This window comes from Mesocricetus auratus, unplaced genomic scaffold (assembly GCF_017639785.1).
Source record: "Mesocricetus auratus isolate SY011 unplaced genomic scaffold, BCM_Maur_2.0 Super-Scaffold_100006, whole genome shotgun sequence".
In the NCBI taxonomy this organism is placed as follows: Eukaryota; Metazoa; Chordata; class Mammalia; order Rodentia; family Cricetidae; genus Mesocricetus; species Mesocricetus auratus.
In genome coordinates, this window is record NW_024429190.1 from 75896484 (window position 1) to 75915309 (window position 18826).

General features: G+C 46.3%; 1 protein-coding gene across 5 annotated transcripts in view; it reads right to left on the reverse strand.

Moving 5' to 3' along the window:
• Wdfy3 (WD repeat and FYVE domain containing 3) overlaps positions 1 to 18826 on the reverse strand; it is a 225667-nt gene continuing 206841 nt past the window's right edge. For all 5 annotated transcript variants that reach the window (XM_040747524.1, XM_040747527.1, XM_040747525.1 and 2 more), the window contains 8 exons: positions 17927 to 18085; positions 16431 to 16610; positions 13984 to 14166; positions 12749 to 12845; positions 10535 to 10858; positions 10170 to 10281; positions 9615 to 9812; positions 1 to 3274 (listed from right to left, as the gene is read on the reverse strand). In XM_040747524.1, the coding sequence (XP_040603458.1) occupies positions 3145 to 3274; positions 9615 to 9812; positions 10170 to 10281; positions 10535 to 10858; positions 12749 to 12845; positions 13984 to 14166; positions 16431 to 16610; positions 17927 to 18085 (1383 nt within the window). In that variant the 3' untranslated portion in view covers positions 1 to 3144. The remainder of the gene's footprint in view (positions 3275 to 9614; positions 9813 to 10169; positions 10282 to 10534; positions 10859 to 12748; positions 12846 to 13983; positions 14167 to 16430; positions 16611 to 17926; positions 18086 to 18826) is intronic.

Sequence of the window (18826 nt, forward strand, 5' to 3'; positions counted from 1 at the left end):
TTTTTTTGTGGTAAATAGGTATTTATTTGAAATGAAAAAAATACTTAAGTTCCTGGACTATTGCGTTTCATCATGGATTGTAACTGTCTACCTTTCTGCATCAGACAGAGATACAATGAACACTCAGAATCACAGATTGCACACTAGATAAGAGGTCTTCAGGCCTTTTACATAACCACCAGAGAAACAGATATTGGATTCTGCAATATAGTACAAAAGTCCACAATCAATCCAGTCTTAGCCAGTATCTTCAATTTACTTCTGTGGCTGTACAAATAATTGGCCATTACTAGGGCTTACAAGTTAATAACAGGACAAAAATATACATTGCACTGACACAAAAAGTCAGCTGTGTTAATGGTCATGCAACAAGTAACCAAACTTGCTGAAATTAAAAATACTTCCTAAAAACAGTTTTTTTAACAGCATAAATATTTTATACACAGTTTGTTTACCAAAACAAAATGTATTTAAATGATACAAAGCAAAAATAAGTTTCTACCACCTTTGTACATAAGAAAGTGCAAAATAACTTATCTAGAGTGTTTTGCTATTCTCCAGAGGGCTGGCTGCTACGGGCAGCTACTTCTCGTCTTCAAAAGCATGACGTTACACTTGCACACTACACACGGATGTGTCAGAGTACATGGATGAGTAGGGATGTAAGGATGAATGAATGGATGGATGGATGAATGGGTAGAAGGACCAATAGAGATCAGGCTGGAGCCCTGTGAGGTACTCAGAAAAAGAATACAGACCACAGGAAGGTGGACACACATAATGTGGCTAAGCAGATTGGCACAGAATGCAGAGGGAAAACCAGAGAAGCAATGAACCAATGGACATCAGGCAGTAGTGCCCTGTGTGAGTGACTTTGTGATTTCTGCAGAAGTGAAAAGAAAACAAAAACCAAAACCGATGGAACAAAAAAGTTGCCCACAGCACCAGCTGCCAGAGGAAATACCATCGTGAGTGGTTTGGAAGTTGTGTTTGACAGTATAAGAGCGTTCATCCCATACAATTTTGGGTTAGACAGAGGAACAAGCTTCAAGTGGCTACACACACGTTCCTATATTCAAGTCTTGAAAACACCTCTGCCATTGGGTAGGGGTAAATGTGGGTCATGGGCCAAAGGAGGCGCTTCTTGTAGAAGTGTAGTAACACCACTACAAAGCGTCCAGAGGCAGACAGGGCCAGCCCACCACCACGCAGAAGCACAGGTTCTGCAACAAAGGGACACCAGCGTCCTTCTAAAGTCATGGCGGTGAACATGACACAGAAAGGAAAGCAAAGCAAAAGCAACAGCTTTTCTTCAAGTGGAGAGAGTTAATGCCAACAATCCTTTTTCACGTGTATATTTGAGCATTTAAAAATGGAAGTGTTGGAGTCAATTTGATATGTATCATAGATAGACTGTAGGCTGAAACCTGTAAAGGAAGGTTTAAATTTAGGGAGCGTAAGGCACTAAAGCAGCCTTCACGGTGTCTCCTGGAGACCTTCTGGTCAGGGAGAACAGACTTGTTCTGAAGCTGCTTTCAGCCCATCAGGTACAAGGTCACTGTTGTACCAAATGCCTATTTCTGGACACATGTGCATATATGTGCATTTTAGTGCATAAGTGTGCCTGTCACCAGGGCTAAAGATGGAGAGTTAGGGAAGCCAGAGCCACTGTCCTTCATATGGTAGGGACCTCCCTCTGTGAGGGTGTCAAGGCTGGTCCTTCTTCTTGGGCCATTAGTGATTCTATGTTGTTCAAATCACAGGGCTTTTTAAGAGTTATTCATATTATTAGCACTAAAGTTATCTGAAAATGTTAAAATCTAGATTAATTGTTTATTTGATTTCATATATATATATTTATATTTATGTACATAACACACATATTTAAAAAATCCCACCACCAAAGCCATTTTTCTATAAACTTATCTCTTAGCTTCCTCCAGCTTTAATCCTTCTGGATTTGTGTGTTCTGTATCCAACTAGTAGAACAAATTAAATAACTAAATATTAAAATACTGTAATTATATTCATAGCAAAACCAAAAAAATAGACATCGATACAGTATAAATCTCACTGTTCTCAGGTAGATGGCATTAAATGGGAAAGGTTCATTCTAAGCACTTATGACATGACCCATTTTCACAAGGTTTAAATGTTAATTCTGTATGCTTTTAAACCCTTTTTTGAAAATAAGCTGTAGTAGAACAGTGTCTCTGAAGACAGACACTTGTGTTCTATGCAGAGAAGCTAATCTGGGGTTACATGCAAATGCATTTCCATTAATTGAGGCAGGGCTGTGTCCTGCCTGGCATTGGTCACCTGGTCCCCTTCAGGCCATCGATACTGAGGTGTGCCGGGACCACACAGCCTACGCACAGCTCAGTTTAAGGGGCCTGCTCGGTATGCAGCCAGAAGGAGCCGTTCAGGTATGTGCAGGTTACCTTATGATCAGACTTCTTTCCTCCCCCACTAGCTCCTAAAGCAGGGCTACATCATTTTGGTTACTAGCCTATTTTAAGTGGAGATACTGTGGGCAACTTGAAAGAAATGGTATCAGGCACACAGGCTTGGTTTGAACAAGGAAAAAAATATTACAGATAATGTCTTTGAGGATTAAAAAAAACCCATATTTATAATTGAGAGATGTTGGACAAACCTTAAATAGTTCATTGAGTTAGTGGCTTAGTTTGAAGTCTCATGTTACAGGCAATTAGGTCCTTATTTAGAAAAAAGGCCTTTATACCTATTTACAATATACACAGCTGCTTGCCAAGAAGTCAGATTCACAACCATTTCCTAGAAGCCTTTTTTTTTTTAAAGTTTTTGTTGATTTTTCCAAACAAGGATGGATAGCTCTATAAAAATGAGATGCAGGAAAGAGAGTTGGGGTGCGCGGAGTTTGCTCTTGGAGATGGCTACACTATGGGGACCTGGGCTCCGAGACACCCCGGGAACCACCTTGCCTTCTTCTTGTGCTGTTCACTGCATAGCGCCTGCCAGTCACTGGCCTGGAACCCGTGATCCAACGATCCCTTTGAACTCAGCACTTCACTCAGAGTGAAGAGGCGTGCAAGTGGAGCTGCTTCAGTGCCTTCCGAGCTGCGGCAGGACCCGAGGAGCTCCCCGGGCCGAACGTGGTCTCCCTCAGTCTCGGCAGTTTCGAGGCCCATCTTCCATCCCTCTCTCATGCTGTAAGCTGTAGTAACAGTTCTGACAGACTCGCACGGGGGATGAGATTTTCAAGCGCTTGATTTCTGACTGAAATCGACTGCACCTAAAGAAAGGGAAAGTAAGTTAGTTACAGATCCCTACCACCAGCCACCACTGGGTGAGGACACAAGGGATGTGAAACCGGATCAGAAAGCAGGCAGTCTGGTGTCAAAGGCAGCAGGACACCAGGACAGTGTCCAAGGCCATCACTATCCTACGTTCAGGTCAGGACAACTTTTATCCATTTAAGTTTCAATATATGGCGGCCCTGAATGTGCGGCGTCTCTGTCTTTCTCTGTATGGCCTGTTGCGCTTATCACATTTCAGTCGCATCACTTTAAGGACAACTAATACTGTGTGTGTATACACACTCCAGAAATTCACACCATTCTTACATCTTACTTAGCATGTGTGCGTGCATGTAGCATTTGTGGAAGTCAGAAGACAACCTCGGGGAGTTTGTTCTCATCTTCCATTGTGTGGGTCCCTAGATATGAACTCAGGTCATGGGGCTCCTCTACAGCCATTTTTCAAATGTGCAGCATCTTTGAATCCACTCAACCCATTGCTGGACACCGAGGCTGGCTCTCTCGGCTTCTTGACTACAGCCACGATGAACATGGCTATCTATGCAGGTACTCTCGTATACTGATTTTCATTCTTTGGATGTACACTCAAGGACAGCTGGGCCACATGGCAGCTCTGATCTTAGTTTTCCACACAGACTAGACTAATTTACATCTCAGCAGTCCAGAAGAGCCTCTTGTCCTTCCGTCCTCAGGAGCGTCTGTTACTGTTTTATTGGTGACAGCTAGTCAGACTAGGGTCAGATGGAATCTGTCTTTTTTTTTTTTTGTATTTATTTGGTGCCTAATGACACCGAGTATTGTTTTTTATACTTAATGGTTATCTGTGAAGTATCTATTCGGATCACTTACCCAATTTTTAATCTAGATGACCTAGTTTTTGTTGATGCATAATAGATATGAACCCTGTGTGAACAGCTAGCACACTCTGTCCCGTCCTATAGGCAGCCTCTTCATTTGCTTATCACATCCTCATCTGGGTAGGATCTTTGTAGTTTGATCAGATCCCATTTGTCACCTTTTGCTTTTGGTGCTTTGGAGTCTAATCTAGAAAACTGCCTAAACCAGTATTTTTCTTTTTAGTTTTTCTGAGATAGAAAGATTTCTCTATGTAGCCTTGGCTGTCCTGGAACTCACTCTGTAAACCAGGCTGGCCTTCAACTCAGAGATCCGCCTGCCTCTGCCTCCCTAGTGCTGGGGATTACAGCATCGCTCCTGTGTTTTCCTTCGGCACATTGAGAGCTTCTGGTCATGTACCAAAGTGTTCCATCCGTTGAGCGGACATCCACACAAGGTAACAGACAGGGTCAAGCCTTTGTCTCCTGTACATGGTTACCTTGTTATTCAAACCCAAGGTTGAAAAGGCTGTTATCTTCAGTGTGTTTCTGGCAATGCACTGGTTTACCTATGCGTCTGCAAATTAGCCTGCCAGCCTACCAACCGATCTGCTTTTATCCCAGCACCATGCCGCCATGGTTATTAAGACTCTGACTTCTTTTTGTTTCCATATTAATTTTAGGTTGTTTTTCCTAGTTCTGCAAAGAATGTCATTGGTATTCTGAAGGGGACTGCAATGAATCTCAGCTTACTTTGGGTAGCACAGACATCTTGACAATAGTCATTCTTCTAGTTTGTGAACATGGGTGGCCTTCCAGCCTTTTACTGTCTTCTTCCATTTCATCCTTCAGTGTTTCATAATTTTGTCTCGTGTGTGTGTGTGTGTGTGTGTGTGTACACGTGCGCGCACGCATGCATACAGGGCAAAGGCCAACCTCAGGCATTGTTCCTTAGGAACCATCACAAGGTTTCTGAAGACCACTGACCAGGCAAGGCTGGCTGGTTCCCCAATGCCTGCAGCACCATGCCCAGCTTCTCATATGGGCCCTGGGGTCCAAGCCAGGCCCTCAGGTGGCGAGCATTCATCCTGTGCGCTGTCTCCTCAGCCAGTCTTCATTTCCCAAGTGGTTTATTCCCAGGTACTTAAGCCTGTGTACATTTTACAGTGCCTGGGGTTGCTGTCAACCCTTTGACTGCTTCCATCCGCTTCCGTGTATCTGGAGCTGGTTATTTCAGAGCCGTGCACTGAAGAAGGGCCACATTTGTTTCTCATCATTTCTGTGTTCTTATATTGAGATCTGGACATCTCATGGAGTTGTACTGGTTAGTTTTAATTATCAACTTGACACACAAGTCACCGTGGAAAAGCAAGTCTCAGTGGAAGGACTACCTCCATCCAGTTGGCTCGTGGACATGGCTGTGGGGCATTTTTTGATTGCTAACTGATAGAGGAGGGTCAAGCCCACTGTGGACGGTGCCACCTCTGGGCAAGCAGTCCTGGATTGTATAGAAAGCTTGAAGTGTAAGCCACCCAAACCCTGTTTGACCCAAGTTGCTTTGGTCATGGTATTTATCACAGCAACAGGAAAAGCAAACTGGGACAGAGGTGACTGCCTCTCCCACTTTTCTGAAGTGGCCTATGACCGTCTCAGAGTATCTGCCGTGCAGTGTTCAGTTTATGTCCAGATTAGTACTACAGTGCAATCTCCTTGTGGCTTTTGGCTTCTCTGGCTGCCGTTAGTGAGGCTGGGCCCAGGACCTTCTGGAGGGAGGCTGGAGGGAAGCCCTGCCTCGTGGACTTGTGTGATGGGCACACTCTAGCACGTATAGAGTAGATGGCAGAATGTGGGTGAGTGGTGACAGCTAAAATGTGCGGGGGGGGGGTGGGTCTCATCAGGCTCCGCTGCCGACATTACCACTTGTAAGGATCTGTCACCAGCTGCACCAGTGCAGGCGAGCATCTGGGGACTCTCCTCTGACTAAAGGTATGGGCCTGGTTGTTTCAGAGGAAGAGCGGGGGGTGAAGTCACAACACTCCCCTCGTGGCAGTACACGAGCAGATAATGTATGTTTCTATGATTTATGGCAGGGGCCATTTCTGCCCATATAGAATGGAACTGTGGAGTCCCTGCCCCACCCTGTGCATGTCTGGGGATGACCCGGAAGCTTCCCTCTTCCTGATTCTGCAATGCCTGCTGGAGTGGTGAGAGTGGAATGTTAGTATTGTCCGCAATGTTTCTCTCTAGGCACCCAGACTGTGTGTCCCAGGGCCCTAGCCACAGCTGGGACTGTGTACTGTTGGATTTCTGGAAGATCCTCTGTGCATGGGAACAATGGAACCACAGAGTTTTGGGAACTCTGTGGGAGGGTGGGAGTCAGTATGTACAACAGCCTTCCTTCTGTCCAGGTTCCTATTTTAAAGCAGTCACAACTGGCCATACTCTTGAGGACAAGCTCCACCATCCCTGATGGACCTACCCTTCATCCCCGCAGGCCAACACCTACTCTAGAGTGTAGCCCTCTTAGCACTCTGTGTCAGAGTTACTCTTCTGACCCATGTCTGGTTCCTGAGGCAGCTACCCAGGAGCCAATGTGACTGAGTATTGTGGGGTATCAAAAGTGGGTCTTTTTACAAGTTGCCTCCTTGTGGTTCAGTGGGAGATGAAGTGATCCGGCCCTAGGCAGAGCTCAGGTTTCTTGGCTAGCTAAGCTATAAGCCTGTGTGGGCTGAGGCTCTTCCCAGGACAGGACCTCCAGTGTCTGCCGCCTTGCTGCCATTCTCCTTTGTCTTTACTAGGAAGGAGGCAGACTTTGCCCCTGGCACCATAGCGGGGCAGGACAAGGAGAGGTATGCTGGGGTATTTCCTCCTAGGATGTCTCTGTCTCAAATCTCAAGGTTTTACATGGCTTCTGTTTTTCTTCTGTTGATTTCCAGTGTTCACTCACAACCACTCAACTTGGTATGCAGCTCTACCCATGATGCTTTGGGTCTTTGTGGAGAAGCAAGCAAATGCTGCATGGTTCTAACTGCCCCTGTGCTGTGTGAGCACTGCTTATCTAAAGGGCACTCTGGCTACCACACAAGCTTTGTCCTTGAACATTTTTCTTGTCTCCTTGATCATCATCATCATTATCCTTGTTGGTTTTTTGAGACAGGGTTCTCTGTGCAGCCCTGGCTGTTCTGCAACTCGCTCTGTAGACCAGGCTGGCCTTTAACTTAGAGATCCATCTGCCTCTGCCTCCTGAGTGCTGGGATCAAAGGTGTGTGCCACCATATCCAGTTGATCATTTTTATTCTTAGGTACTGGAGTGTTGCAAGTAGACTGCACCCCAGTTCTGCAATCATTTCTTAAAAGCACTTCCTTTGGCTTTTCTTGTTAAGAGCAGTGCTCTTATTTCTATTATCTCGAGAGAAATGCTCCCACAGGCTACTCAAGATGTGTTCGTGGTCTTGAAGAAGTACCTGGGTTTCTTTTGAGAGCATACAGTGGGAAATGACGCCAGGCATGACATTACATCGCTTTCAGCTTGGACTCTCACAAAACGGAGGTGCAGATTCATACTGTTTACCTGAGTGTCAGAAAATCAACCTAGTGCCTAAGAGGGTCCTGACTGGCCAGGGACTGTATGCAAATGCCTAGGAGAGAGGCGTGTCTCAGAAGCAGAGGGCGGGAAGGCTGTGTGTGCCAGGCTGCTCCTTCCTTCTCAGCCACATTTAGCACCAGCAGTTAGTCAATGCTCTCAACAGCCTTCCCTGCACATATGAAAGTAATGGATACTTTAAAGAATTACCTATACTTAATACTTTGAATACTACAAAGAACAGTTATGTGGCAGTACTGAGCATCACACTGGGGTGCTCCGCCCCTAATTACAAGATCAAATCACAGTGCGACACGACAGGATCCTCTGCCTTTCCTCCTAAGAGTTCTGGTCAGAAATGCTGGCACTGACGTTCCTGCTAATTCACCTTGCAATCCACCTCTAAGAACAGAGGTTCAAGAAAAAACAGTAATTAGAACACCAAAAAACCAGCTGCCCCTTGTCTCCACACTTGCTATCGCTTGGCTTTCTCAACAGCTCCAAAGGCAAGCTGCCTTTATCCACCGTCCACCCACAGAGAACAAGCTAAAGGGCTTCAGCAGCTCATCTGAGGTAACAGTGAACATTCGCTCAGTCAGTGGAAACGCCACCTCCTCACTAGGCACTGCATGTTGCCTATGAAATCTTAGAACCCGCCTTAGAAAATGGTTACACAGGTGTTTTCTGTGGAAGCATTTACAGTGAGGCATCAGAATGGAATGTCCAGGGGATCTCTTCTGTGTGTGCAGGCAAGGGAGGCCTGCATGTGTGATCAGGTGATGGCAAGCTCATGTTTTCTGGGCCAAGAGAGACTCCTGCCTTATCATAACCTAATATATACTCCAAATAGGTTAAATATTAAATATAAAAGTAAAACTTGAAAAGTTTCCTGTGTGATCGAACTCAGGATACCAAAATCCTAACACACATACACAAACCGCAAGTATAGTTAAGTGCAAACAAAATTGGAGCCTGTGCACCAGACAGTGCAAATGCAAAGTTAAAACAGGCCCCAGAGACTTGCAGGAAATATGTGCACGACACACTGAAGACTGAAGCCCAGAGTAGACAAAGCACTCAAGGGGAGAGGAAAGAGTGAGAAAGTGAAGGCAAGAGAGACAAACTACAGCGAAAACAGGCACCTGAGAGGAAGTCTGGGTGCTAATAGGCACCCGAGGAGAAGCCCGATGTCTCTAGCATTGCAAGTTAAGACAAATACATTTCCATAACCATCAGATTGGCAAAACGACAAAGGCTTGGCAATACCAATCATGACTGAGAATACGGAAGGTTTTTGTGTCCTGCTAGAGGCCAGGGGATGTAGCACTACTGTCGCAGGTCATTCAGCAAGACCCAGTGAAGACCCAGGTTAAGTCTGTGTACTGTGGGGTGTTCTCGTCTGTCTCCTGGGCAGGAAGTGACGCTTAGAAGACAACATACTACCTTATTTATAACACCAAAAATCCTTAGGAGGTGAGTATAGGAAATAAATTCCTACAAAATCCTGAGGTAAAATACCTAGCACACGGCTAAAGTAAACATATCGGAATTAATGGTTATCGGTGAATGGATTAGAAAACGGAGTACAACTTTACAGAAAAGTGCAAACAGTGCATGGTGTAAAGCTGAGAAAAAAAAAAAGCCAATACTCTGTGTACAGTGACAAGTGCTGAGGAGAATAAGGCCTCATGGAGGGGAATGTGCCATCACTGAGGGTGGGACAGACTGGACGTCTATGTGTAGTAAGGATGAGCACCTATCCCGTGTGCCTCTACACCAACCATCATGATGACACGCACATAGCTGTGTGCCTTCACAACAATCACGATGACACACACATATCCCTTGTGCCTCTACAACCACCATGATGCTGTAATCGGCATAACTCAGAAAACTCACTTCTGACAGAAGAGCTGTCCACAGTTCCTGCAATGGTGCCGTCTCTCTGTGAGGGAGAAGCGAACAGAGCAGCCTGAGCAGCTGTCGCCACCTTCATCCTTCACCCAGTGGTCAGCAGCGGAGCGGCCGGGTTGGTCACTCACAGACCAGCTAAACACTCGGCCCCGACTGTCACCGACGAGGATTCTGCTGTGGTCCCTGTGGGAAACATGACAAGGCCTGTGGTCCAGGGCTCCCAGTGTTCAAAGGAAGACCCGATTCTCACAAAGGAAGTTAGTTAAAATAGACAAAAAAAAAAAAAAAAAAACCCAAGTCTGGATTTATTTTCCCGTTTCACTTTCTTTGAATCAAATCTCGCTGTGGTTTTAGAGAACACAGGTAGCATTTTGGTTTATTTGTTGAAAATTAAAATCCACAGTGTCAAGTTTCAGGCCAGAAGAATCAGACCAACTACATTTGGATAACACATGCCTCAAGGATCAGATTGGAATATGAGTCCCTAGCTATGCAAATGACCCAGAAAGAGAGATGGGCTCCAAGAAGCCTGGCCCTTACTTGGAGACACCCAATGCGGTGACTTCAGCTGGGTGTGCATTGTCCTTTCGATCAAAGGCTGTGTGCATAGTTAGTTTGCTTCTGAACACCAGCTGCCGCTCCCACCGGTACCCTGGAACGGAGAAGTGAAGACAGAGACAAGCTAAACCTGGGGAGCTGCGTGAATGAAGGTAGACTTTTGGACTGTGGTTTCTTGTTTAAAACATGCCCAGCTTGACCTATAGAACTGTCAGAGGCCTTTGTCTGTGGCCCAGGCCACAGAGTTGATCAAGGATAGGGCCCCATGGGGGTTGGACTGCACAGCCCAAACACACAACCTGTCACACTGCTCACAGTCAGGGAGAAGACACCAGACCCCAAGTTACCAGGTTTCAATCGGCTGTAATTCCGTGCTTCGATGGGGTTGGGGTGGGAGTGGGCGAGGGGGCCCTGTAGATGTGCTCTAGTCTGGCCCTCAGAATAGTTCACAAATATGAAGCCATCTTTCTCGTCGAGGCTGAGCTGGTCCGACCAGCGCCTGGAGTCATCGGAGCCGCTGTCAGTACACCATGTGGCTGTGGCTCTGCAGGAGGCTGCCCGGGGCCTGTGGCTGGTGCTGCTGGGCTGGCTGGGCGGTTCCTTAGAATCCTGGCTGATGCTGGGCTCCTCCGTTTCAGAATCAGTGCTGTCTTCATCTTGGGCTTGCTGCCCTGGGTAAAGCATGAGGGAGATGAGAGATGGCAGACACATCAGTTAGGCACCTGTGGTCCCCGGTTCTGTTTTCTTCTATTAGATGGAGGCACAATCATAACTGACCTAACACTGTAAGCCAAGTATTTCTAGTAAAGCTACACATCATAAGAAAGCATAGGATCTGTCTCAGAATTCCATTTTATAGACCACGTCTGAGAAAAATCCTTAGCTTGGTATTTCATCCTTTATAGTAGAACCCAGGCCACGCTCCCCACCCTGAACACAGTCTGGCTCCTCTGGCTCTCCCCCTAACCCACTCTTCCTCACCCAGGTTCATCTCTGTGACCTTGTCTTCCCAGCGTCTCCGAGAACTGGTGCTACCCGTCTTTGAGGACACAACTACTGTGTCTAAAATGTTACTTGATTCCTTCTACGCATATTCCCTCCCCCTCCAACTCCTCCCTGCCACACCTCTTGGTGCTCGACATTCTTCTCTGTAACCCTGCACTCTTGCAAACAGTGGAGGAAGGACAGAAGCATGGGGCCTTCACTGCGGCAGTCGGTAACCACGTGACTTCTAAGACGAGTAAGCGTCTTATGAAAGTTTTCGTCTTTCTTTTCCTTTGTCACGTTACATTTCCTCACACCAATTACAGACCTCCTCAGTGACATCTCCCAAAGAGAAGACCCCCGGGAAAAAGTGTGCACAGGCAGATGTGAGAAACTGACAGCAAGCATGTAAGTGCGGCACACTATACACACCTACTTCATACCAGCAACACACGCTAATGACGCATCTCAGACTCAGCATCATGGCCTAAGCTGCTGAGGTTGCTCCGAGCCCCTGGGAGCTCCTAGCTTGCCTTCCTCCAGACTCATCCCTGGTACACTGGTCAGTCAGTCCTCTGTGTACTGCTTTGCCTTTCTGCCAAACTGCCACAGCAGAATACACATGGACCACAACACACGTTGGGTGTCTCTTCACCCCACGTAGTACCCTTCCTCAATCTCATTTACTTATCTCCTCTTCTGCTGCTATTCGCTAACGAGAAAAGTGACTCACTCCTCACTGGACCCTGCCACCCAAAGCCCCCAAACGGTTACTGAACCAAATTCCCGAATCTTATGTCCTCCCCACCAACACTTCACACAATCTCTTGAGGCTACAATTGAGCCTGCGGGAATTTACATTATCAATATAATCCAAGAATTAAAATGTCCTGATGATGGGACTTTTTTTTTCTGGCACAGAAAGCAGACACGTTGTGCCCTTCTGATAATGTGTCTTTTCCCATAGAAGCCCCATATCACCAAAGTCATTCAATTCTCAGTGTGCAGAAGCCAAACCACACAGAGGTGACATGAAGGCTATCAACGTGAAAACTGACTCTTTCCAGCAAGTCATTAGTGCTAGACCAGGAAGAGAAGTGTCTGTGGAGACCAGAAGCACAGGGCAGGATGCTGCTGGCTCTGTCTCAAGTCCTTCAGAAATAACAGCTGATAGTCTGCAGTTGGAATTAGTCCCCACATGGGCAGGAGCAGGCAGTCTGAGGACAATTTAACAGCCTGGCACCCACATGTTTCTGTCCACACTGCACCCTACAAGCTGGGCACAGCTGCTGTAGAACTGAGTTGAGGAGCTGCCTGGTGGACCAAATACTGTGTCCCCAGAGCTGAGACTCAGGCCTCCAGCACTTTGGGGGACCCACTCCTGTATGTAGCTTGTAATGTAGATGCCATCTAGGACTGCATCACTCGGAGGGCGCTGGTGAACTACAGCCAACCTGGTACACGTGACCATGGGAACGAGAGCAGAGACGGTGCTGAGCGCAGTGCCCAGCCTCGTCCATTAAAGCTGTTTGGTGAGTTTTCCCCGGTGGCTTAGGTGGCTGTTGGAGCATTAATACCTATCTGTGCTTCAGGACAGCCGTCTTGCATTTCCAGCTCTTCCACAGGCTCAGGAGCTGGTGTTTCAGGAACCTGAAGAAATTCCATCCTCCAGAACTGCAATAAAATCATGTGGAAACAGTGAATGCCACTCCAGAGACAGACCAGAGACAGTGAACATTACTTCATCAAGTTTCGCTCTGAGGGGTAGGTGCGTGGTGCAGTGCTGCCTCTCAGTAGGTTTTTCTGAGCCTGTGAGGCTGCTTGTCTCACATGGTAGCTTAGCTGTCCCTCACTAGAGGGAACGGACCACTGTGGTCAGGAAGTTTAAATCGTGGTCAGTGTGGAGGCTGAGTGAGGATGGGCCTCAGAGGCCTGTATCTTTCAGGGTTTGGCTCCCAGGTGGTGGACTATTTAAGGAAGGGTTAGGAGGTGTGATCTTGTGGTGGAGGCGTTTCACTGGGGGTGACCTTTCATTTGAGGTTTCAAAAGCTCACACTAGGCCCAGGCACTCCCTCCCTCCCCCTTTGAGAGTAAGGTGTAAACCCCCAGCTACTGCACTTGCTGCCATGCTCCCTGCCATGGTCATGGACTCGCCCTCTGAAACTGTGAGCCCCAATTAAATGCTTTCTTTGATAAGTTGCCTTGGTCATGGTGTCTTTCCACAGCAACAGAATGGTAATGGTGCCTAAGACAGTAACTGTATAAGTAAACTTCTGTTACCTGCAAACCCCCCCCCAGTCTTGTATATGTGAATACAAACCCCACCTCCAGGCACATTTGTCTGTGGCAATTTTGGTAGTGCTTTAAAGATTTAGCAGCAGAAGCTGTAGCCTCATGAATGTAGACAGAGGTATGTGTCCCCCACCCACCTGAGGCACGGCATGTGGCCATGGCATGTGGCTTGGGCATGGCTGTCAGCTTCCTTGTTTCTAACCCTGTGCCTATAAGTAAAGAGGGTGGTGACCAGTCACCCTGCTTTGACAAAGGGCACAATTGAGAGAAATAGGCCTAGAGGGGTTAAAAAAATAGAGCCACAGAGAAAAGGAAAATCTCCTGAGAGATAGAGCTTAGTACACAAACTGTCTCTCGTTTAATGCTAACCCACAGAGAGAGCAGCAAACACGTGCACTGCATCAAGGTTTCTGGGGAAATCACGTAGGCTCCAGCCTGAGCATGGATGTAAGGCCTCAAGTCGTGTGTGCTGTGTACATGTACAAGGGAACAGTGTGGATGCTTTCCTGAGGTCACTTACCCGGACCACTCCATCTGAGTGTCCTGTCACGATGACATTCTGAGTGTCCCATTCGTTCATCTCGGACACGCAGCAGCAGATGATCTGCTGACTCCTGCCTGTGAATGTGTTCACACTCACAATGGGGTTGCCATTGATGCTCCACACATGGATGTATGTGCCGGCACAGGACACAATGTCCCCCTGGGAAGAGGGGGAGTTTGTTAGTCTCTTCGCCCTGAGCTTCTATCCCCCGTCTAGCTCTCAAACCTTCCAGTCCTGAAGACTAGTGGCTGGACGGTTTCTGAGGTAACCTAGAATTCAGTGCTTGCTGATATAAATGTCAACAGAAGCTTCCTCAAAAATTCAAAGGGGAGTCCTTGCTGGAACCAGGGATCACTAATGGTGGTGAGAGGTAATGGATTTGAACACCAAGACCAGAGAGCAGAGGGAAAATTATGAGCTCAGGTGTGCTGAATTGCTCTTCAGCAACAGAGAAGGCAGATGGATACTACGGATTACTGTAATATCTACTGTAAAATCTGTATTTACAGCAAGTGAGAGAGCCAGACAAAACTAATGGCTTCTACTGAGAGGAGGAAGTACACTTCATTAGAGAAGCTGGGCAGTGTCGTGGATGGAAGGGAAGCTGGTGGAAGGTGTATGTCAGAGAGAGAAACCTTTCAAAAGGCACTAAGACATTACCAAACCATCTCTAAGAGATTATGAGTGTTTTGCTTGCATGAATGTCTGTGCATCATGGGTGCCTACCTGGTGTTCACATAAACCAGAGAAGGGCGTTAGATTCCCCTAGGACTGGAGTTCTAGACAGTTATGAGCCATGCTGTGCATGCTAGGAATTGAACCCTGGTCATATAGAAGAACAGCCAGTGCTTTTAACTTTAACCTCTGAGGCAGCTCCACTAAGACATCTTAACAAGCAAACAGGATGAAAACAAACCCGAATGCCTCTGTGGTTTAAAACACTGCCTGTAATCCAGTGGGTGCCCATTGGCTTACACAACAGACTAGAAACACAACTCTGGTTATTCAGGAACAAGCCAAGACCAATGTGTTACGAATAATGGCATAAGCACCTCATTAAGCGCCCAGGGTTTTAGAAAGCTTTTTAGGTGCAGTGCTCATATTAAACCCGCAAAGTCAAACTTAAATTTCACCAGGACACACCCTGCACATTCCTGACTCTGAGCACACCTACTCCTATCAACAAGACACTCTGTGTTATTCATTAGAACTGAATTTCTTTGAGTGACTCCAGGATATTTGACTAAAGCACAATACTTAGTGTTATTGTTTGGGTGTAAATGTATCCCGCAGTTTCATGAATACTGTATGACAGCCGCTGGTGGTATTTATTGAACTCTGGAGGCAGGAGGCATATCTGTGAAGGTAGATCACTGCAGGGCAGGACTTTGAGGATTACAGCCTGGTCCTACTCTCAGCCTGATACGGCCCGAGTTTTCCAGTTGTCACATACTTCAGTAGTAACAACTGCCTTATACTCTCATAGCCCGTAGACTAGAATGCTTTAGATGCCATAGTCCACTTACATACCATAAGCCAAAATAAACCCTTTCTCTTTTGCTTTTGTCAGGTATTTAGTTATAATGCTGAGAACATTAAGTAACACAATAGTATCATCTGGTAGAAACTAAAGCTGTAAGAGTCCTTCCGAATTGAAGGCTGTGTGAATGACAGTAAGAACCTCACACTGTGTTAAGAAGGAAGCCCAGGGCAGGGTCAGGGTAAGATGTGTGTTAATATGTGGAGTTATGAGGTTAACAGGTGGGTTGCTGTTAATTCCAGGATTGATCTGCAGATGGACAATCATCTACACTGGATGCCTCACAAAGAGGCCTCAGCTTTTGTAAACCAATGTCTGAGTCCCTTTGTGTATCATCCCAGCTCAGCAATAGATCTCCTTCTGGTCTACCTCAGGAGGCCTTGGTCTGCCAGGAGACTCCAAGCCAATGTATTCATTTTATTCTGATTCGTTTATTTATATATGAAACACTAACTTTTTAAAAAGCTAGCATCTTCTGGTAGCTCTAAAATCTGTTTTAGAAGTAACCTGATAATTATTTTTCTTTTATTTATGAACCCAGGGGTTAACACATTTTTCCTGTTGTAAGTAAGCAATTTGGGTACATTTCATTAAAAATTTCAACAAAACTCTTATACTTTTAACAAGTCCCATTATTTCCTCATAATTAAGAGACATATACTCTAGAATGTTGTTTTCACCAACTCTTGTTCTCTTAAAAATGCACAGCAGTGAAAGGAATTTTTAGGATAAAATGTTGTCTGGGTTATGAAATTTAATATTCATTTGCTTCTCAAGCAACTTATATACTAAGAAGAATTCAGTGGCTTTTGCAATGTGAAAATTCATCAACTTGGAAAACAGATTTGGTCTGGCCAGTATGTTCGCTAAACACAGTACTTACTGTTAACTCATTAATACAAAGAGCAGAAACGGGAGCTCGGTGGCCGCGGAGCTGGGTTAGAAACGATAGCTTGTTTAAATCCCAAATGATGCAGGTTCGGTCTCGGGACCCGCTGACGACTATGTGATAGGCCAGTGAAGCTGTGGCACAGGTAACAGTATCGGTGTGGCCGAGTAAAGCCTATGAAAGAGAAAGCGCAATCAGGCAGTCACAATGGGGGATCAGCTAGCTGTACCAAGCTTCGAGATGTATCAGCAGCACAGGCTCATTATCAGGGCTGATGCCCACAGCATCTTCTCTAGACTCCTCTCCATCTTCCCGTTCTCCGTAGGAAGGAAATGGTGGCCCCGATCTTTGAAGGAAGAGGGAATGTCCTGCTGCAACTGGCTTGGATTTCTTTTCACTCTTCCTATGTGATCATGTACCAATATGGATTCAAAGAAAAGACCTTAAGCTGAGTTTCTATTCTTTTACCATAAACTCTTATTTAGATGAGCACCTACGATTTTAAAAAGTGCATGAACCACGTGCAAAAATTACATTACTCAAAAGTGAAGAAATTAAAATTGCATGGTTGTGGTCTGTGGCCCTAACAGATAAAGGGAGAGTGGTCCCGACATGCTTGAGGCTCAAAGTTCTGTCTGAGCCCTCAACACAGTAGGTACTGAACAAATGAGAGTTTATTAATAAACTGCTTTTCAAATTATATTCTAAAATCACAGATTCATTCTCCTATTTTAAAAACACCTGTGATAAACACTCACAGATTAAGTACTCTGTGGGCAAAGGAGTCTAAGCATAAGCCTCGTGCCCCAAATTTAATCCTTAGAATCCACGGAAAATTGTAAGTTGAGAATGGACTCCACAAAATAGCTTAATTACAAAAAAAAAAAAGAAAAACTTTTGCATTAGTGAAAACTAATAATAGATTCAGATAATGATTAAGCAATTAAAATTATACCACTGGGGTTTGCTGAACATGTGAATGAATCTGACAAAACTAAGACTTGGTGGTCCAGCCGAGTGGAGCCACTGTGGGACAGCAGTAATATCAAATATACTTGACTTACAAAAATCTAGTGTACATTTGTTCCAGAACATTCGTTCTTTGATAGGCTGAAATATACCCCTCAAAGATAGCTTCCTTCAGATTTTAAGAGGTGCTTTTTGAGAAACAGCATATTTTGACTACTGAAAAGTATTTCTGGCAGTTAACATGTTTTGGGTCAGGTGTGGTGGCATATACATGCAATTCCAACACCCAGGCGGTTGGGGATCAAGAGTCTACAGATCTACAGACAGCCTGGACTACGCAGTTGGAAGCGGTCTTCAGCAAGAAACCAACATACAGCCACACAACACTGCCCGCCCGCAACCGTGGTCTGCTTTTGTCTGCCATGTCTGGGATGGCTCTGGCTTCGGGAGGTCTTTTGCAGTTTCTGGAGCCAGGCTGCTGAGCGAGAATGCGCCCGCCCTCTCCCAGGCTGCACGGTTACCTGCTTGAGCGTCAGGGGCTTGGCCTTTTCTTTGGAGGTGCCCATCTCCCACACACACACCGCTGTGCTTGTTCCGCCCGTGATCACCAGCTTGGGGTTGGGGCAGATGGCACAGAGAATCTGACCCCACTCAGACAAACATTCATAGACCGTCACTGCCTGTGGAAACAAAGCAGATGTGAGACACATGCTCCCGAGGGCTGAGGACTTCAGCCACACAGGACGGGGAGAGCCAAGTTCCCAGGGAAGGTCCCTGGAGGCAGCCCGGGTGCGTCCTGTCTCCCACCCTGGGCTGGGATCGGTTACAGTGACCAGAGTTCAGTTAAGAGTGACAGTTCCCCTCAAGTTCTACCCCAACTGCCCAAGAGCATCTAGACTACAGAGGCTGCCAAGCGTCAAAATTGAGAGACTGTGTTCATAACAGTCTGATTTCGATCCATTTGGGGCAAATGATGTTCAACCTGTGTGGTGGAAGCAAGGTGAAAGGGCATGTTGGTTACAGCCAGTGAGAGCACACAAAGGAAGCCACGCCTTTTAAAGGGACACACCGCACACAGGGAACAGTGCCCAGTGTGAGCAGAGGCTAAGCAGTCTGTCAGGGTGGGCGGGTTCATCAGAGGGCAACATCCACTGACACATCACCCATGGCAGCAGCTTTTGTGCTGTGGGATGGGGCTGCTTTAGGGTACTAATAACATGGCAAGTGGCCAGATTGTGACTTGACAAAACAGAGGCTGTTCAGGCTGCCGAAATTGTGGTGAGCGATTTGCTGGCTGGGATCTCCTATAAGAATTCTGGGAGCGGGAGGGAAGTGTTAACACCCACCTGACAAATTTTCAAGAAACACTTGTTCTGCAGGCATCGTGACTGCTCCAGCAGCTCTCTCCTTGTGTCTGGAGT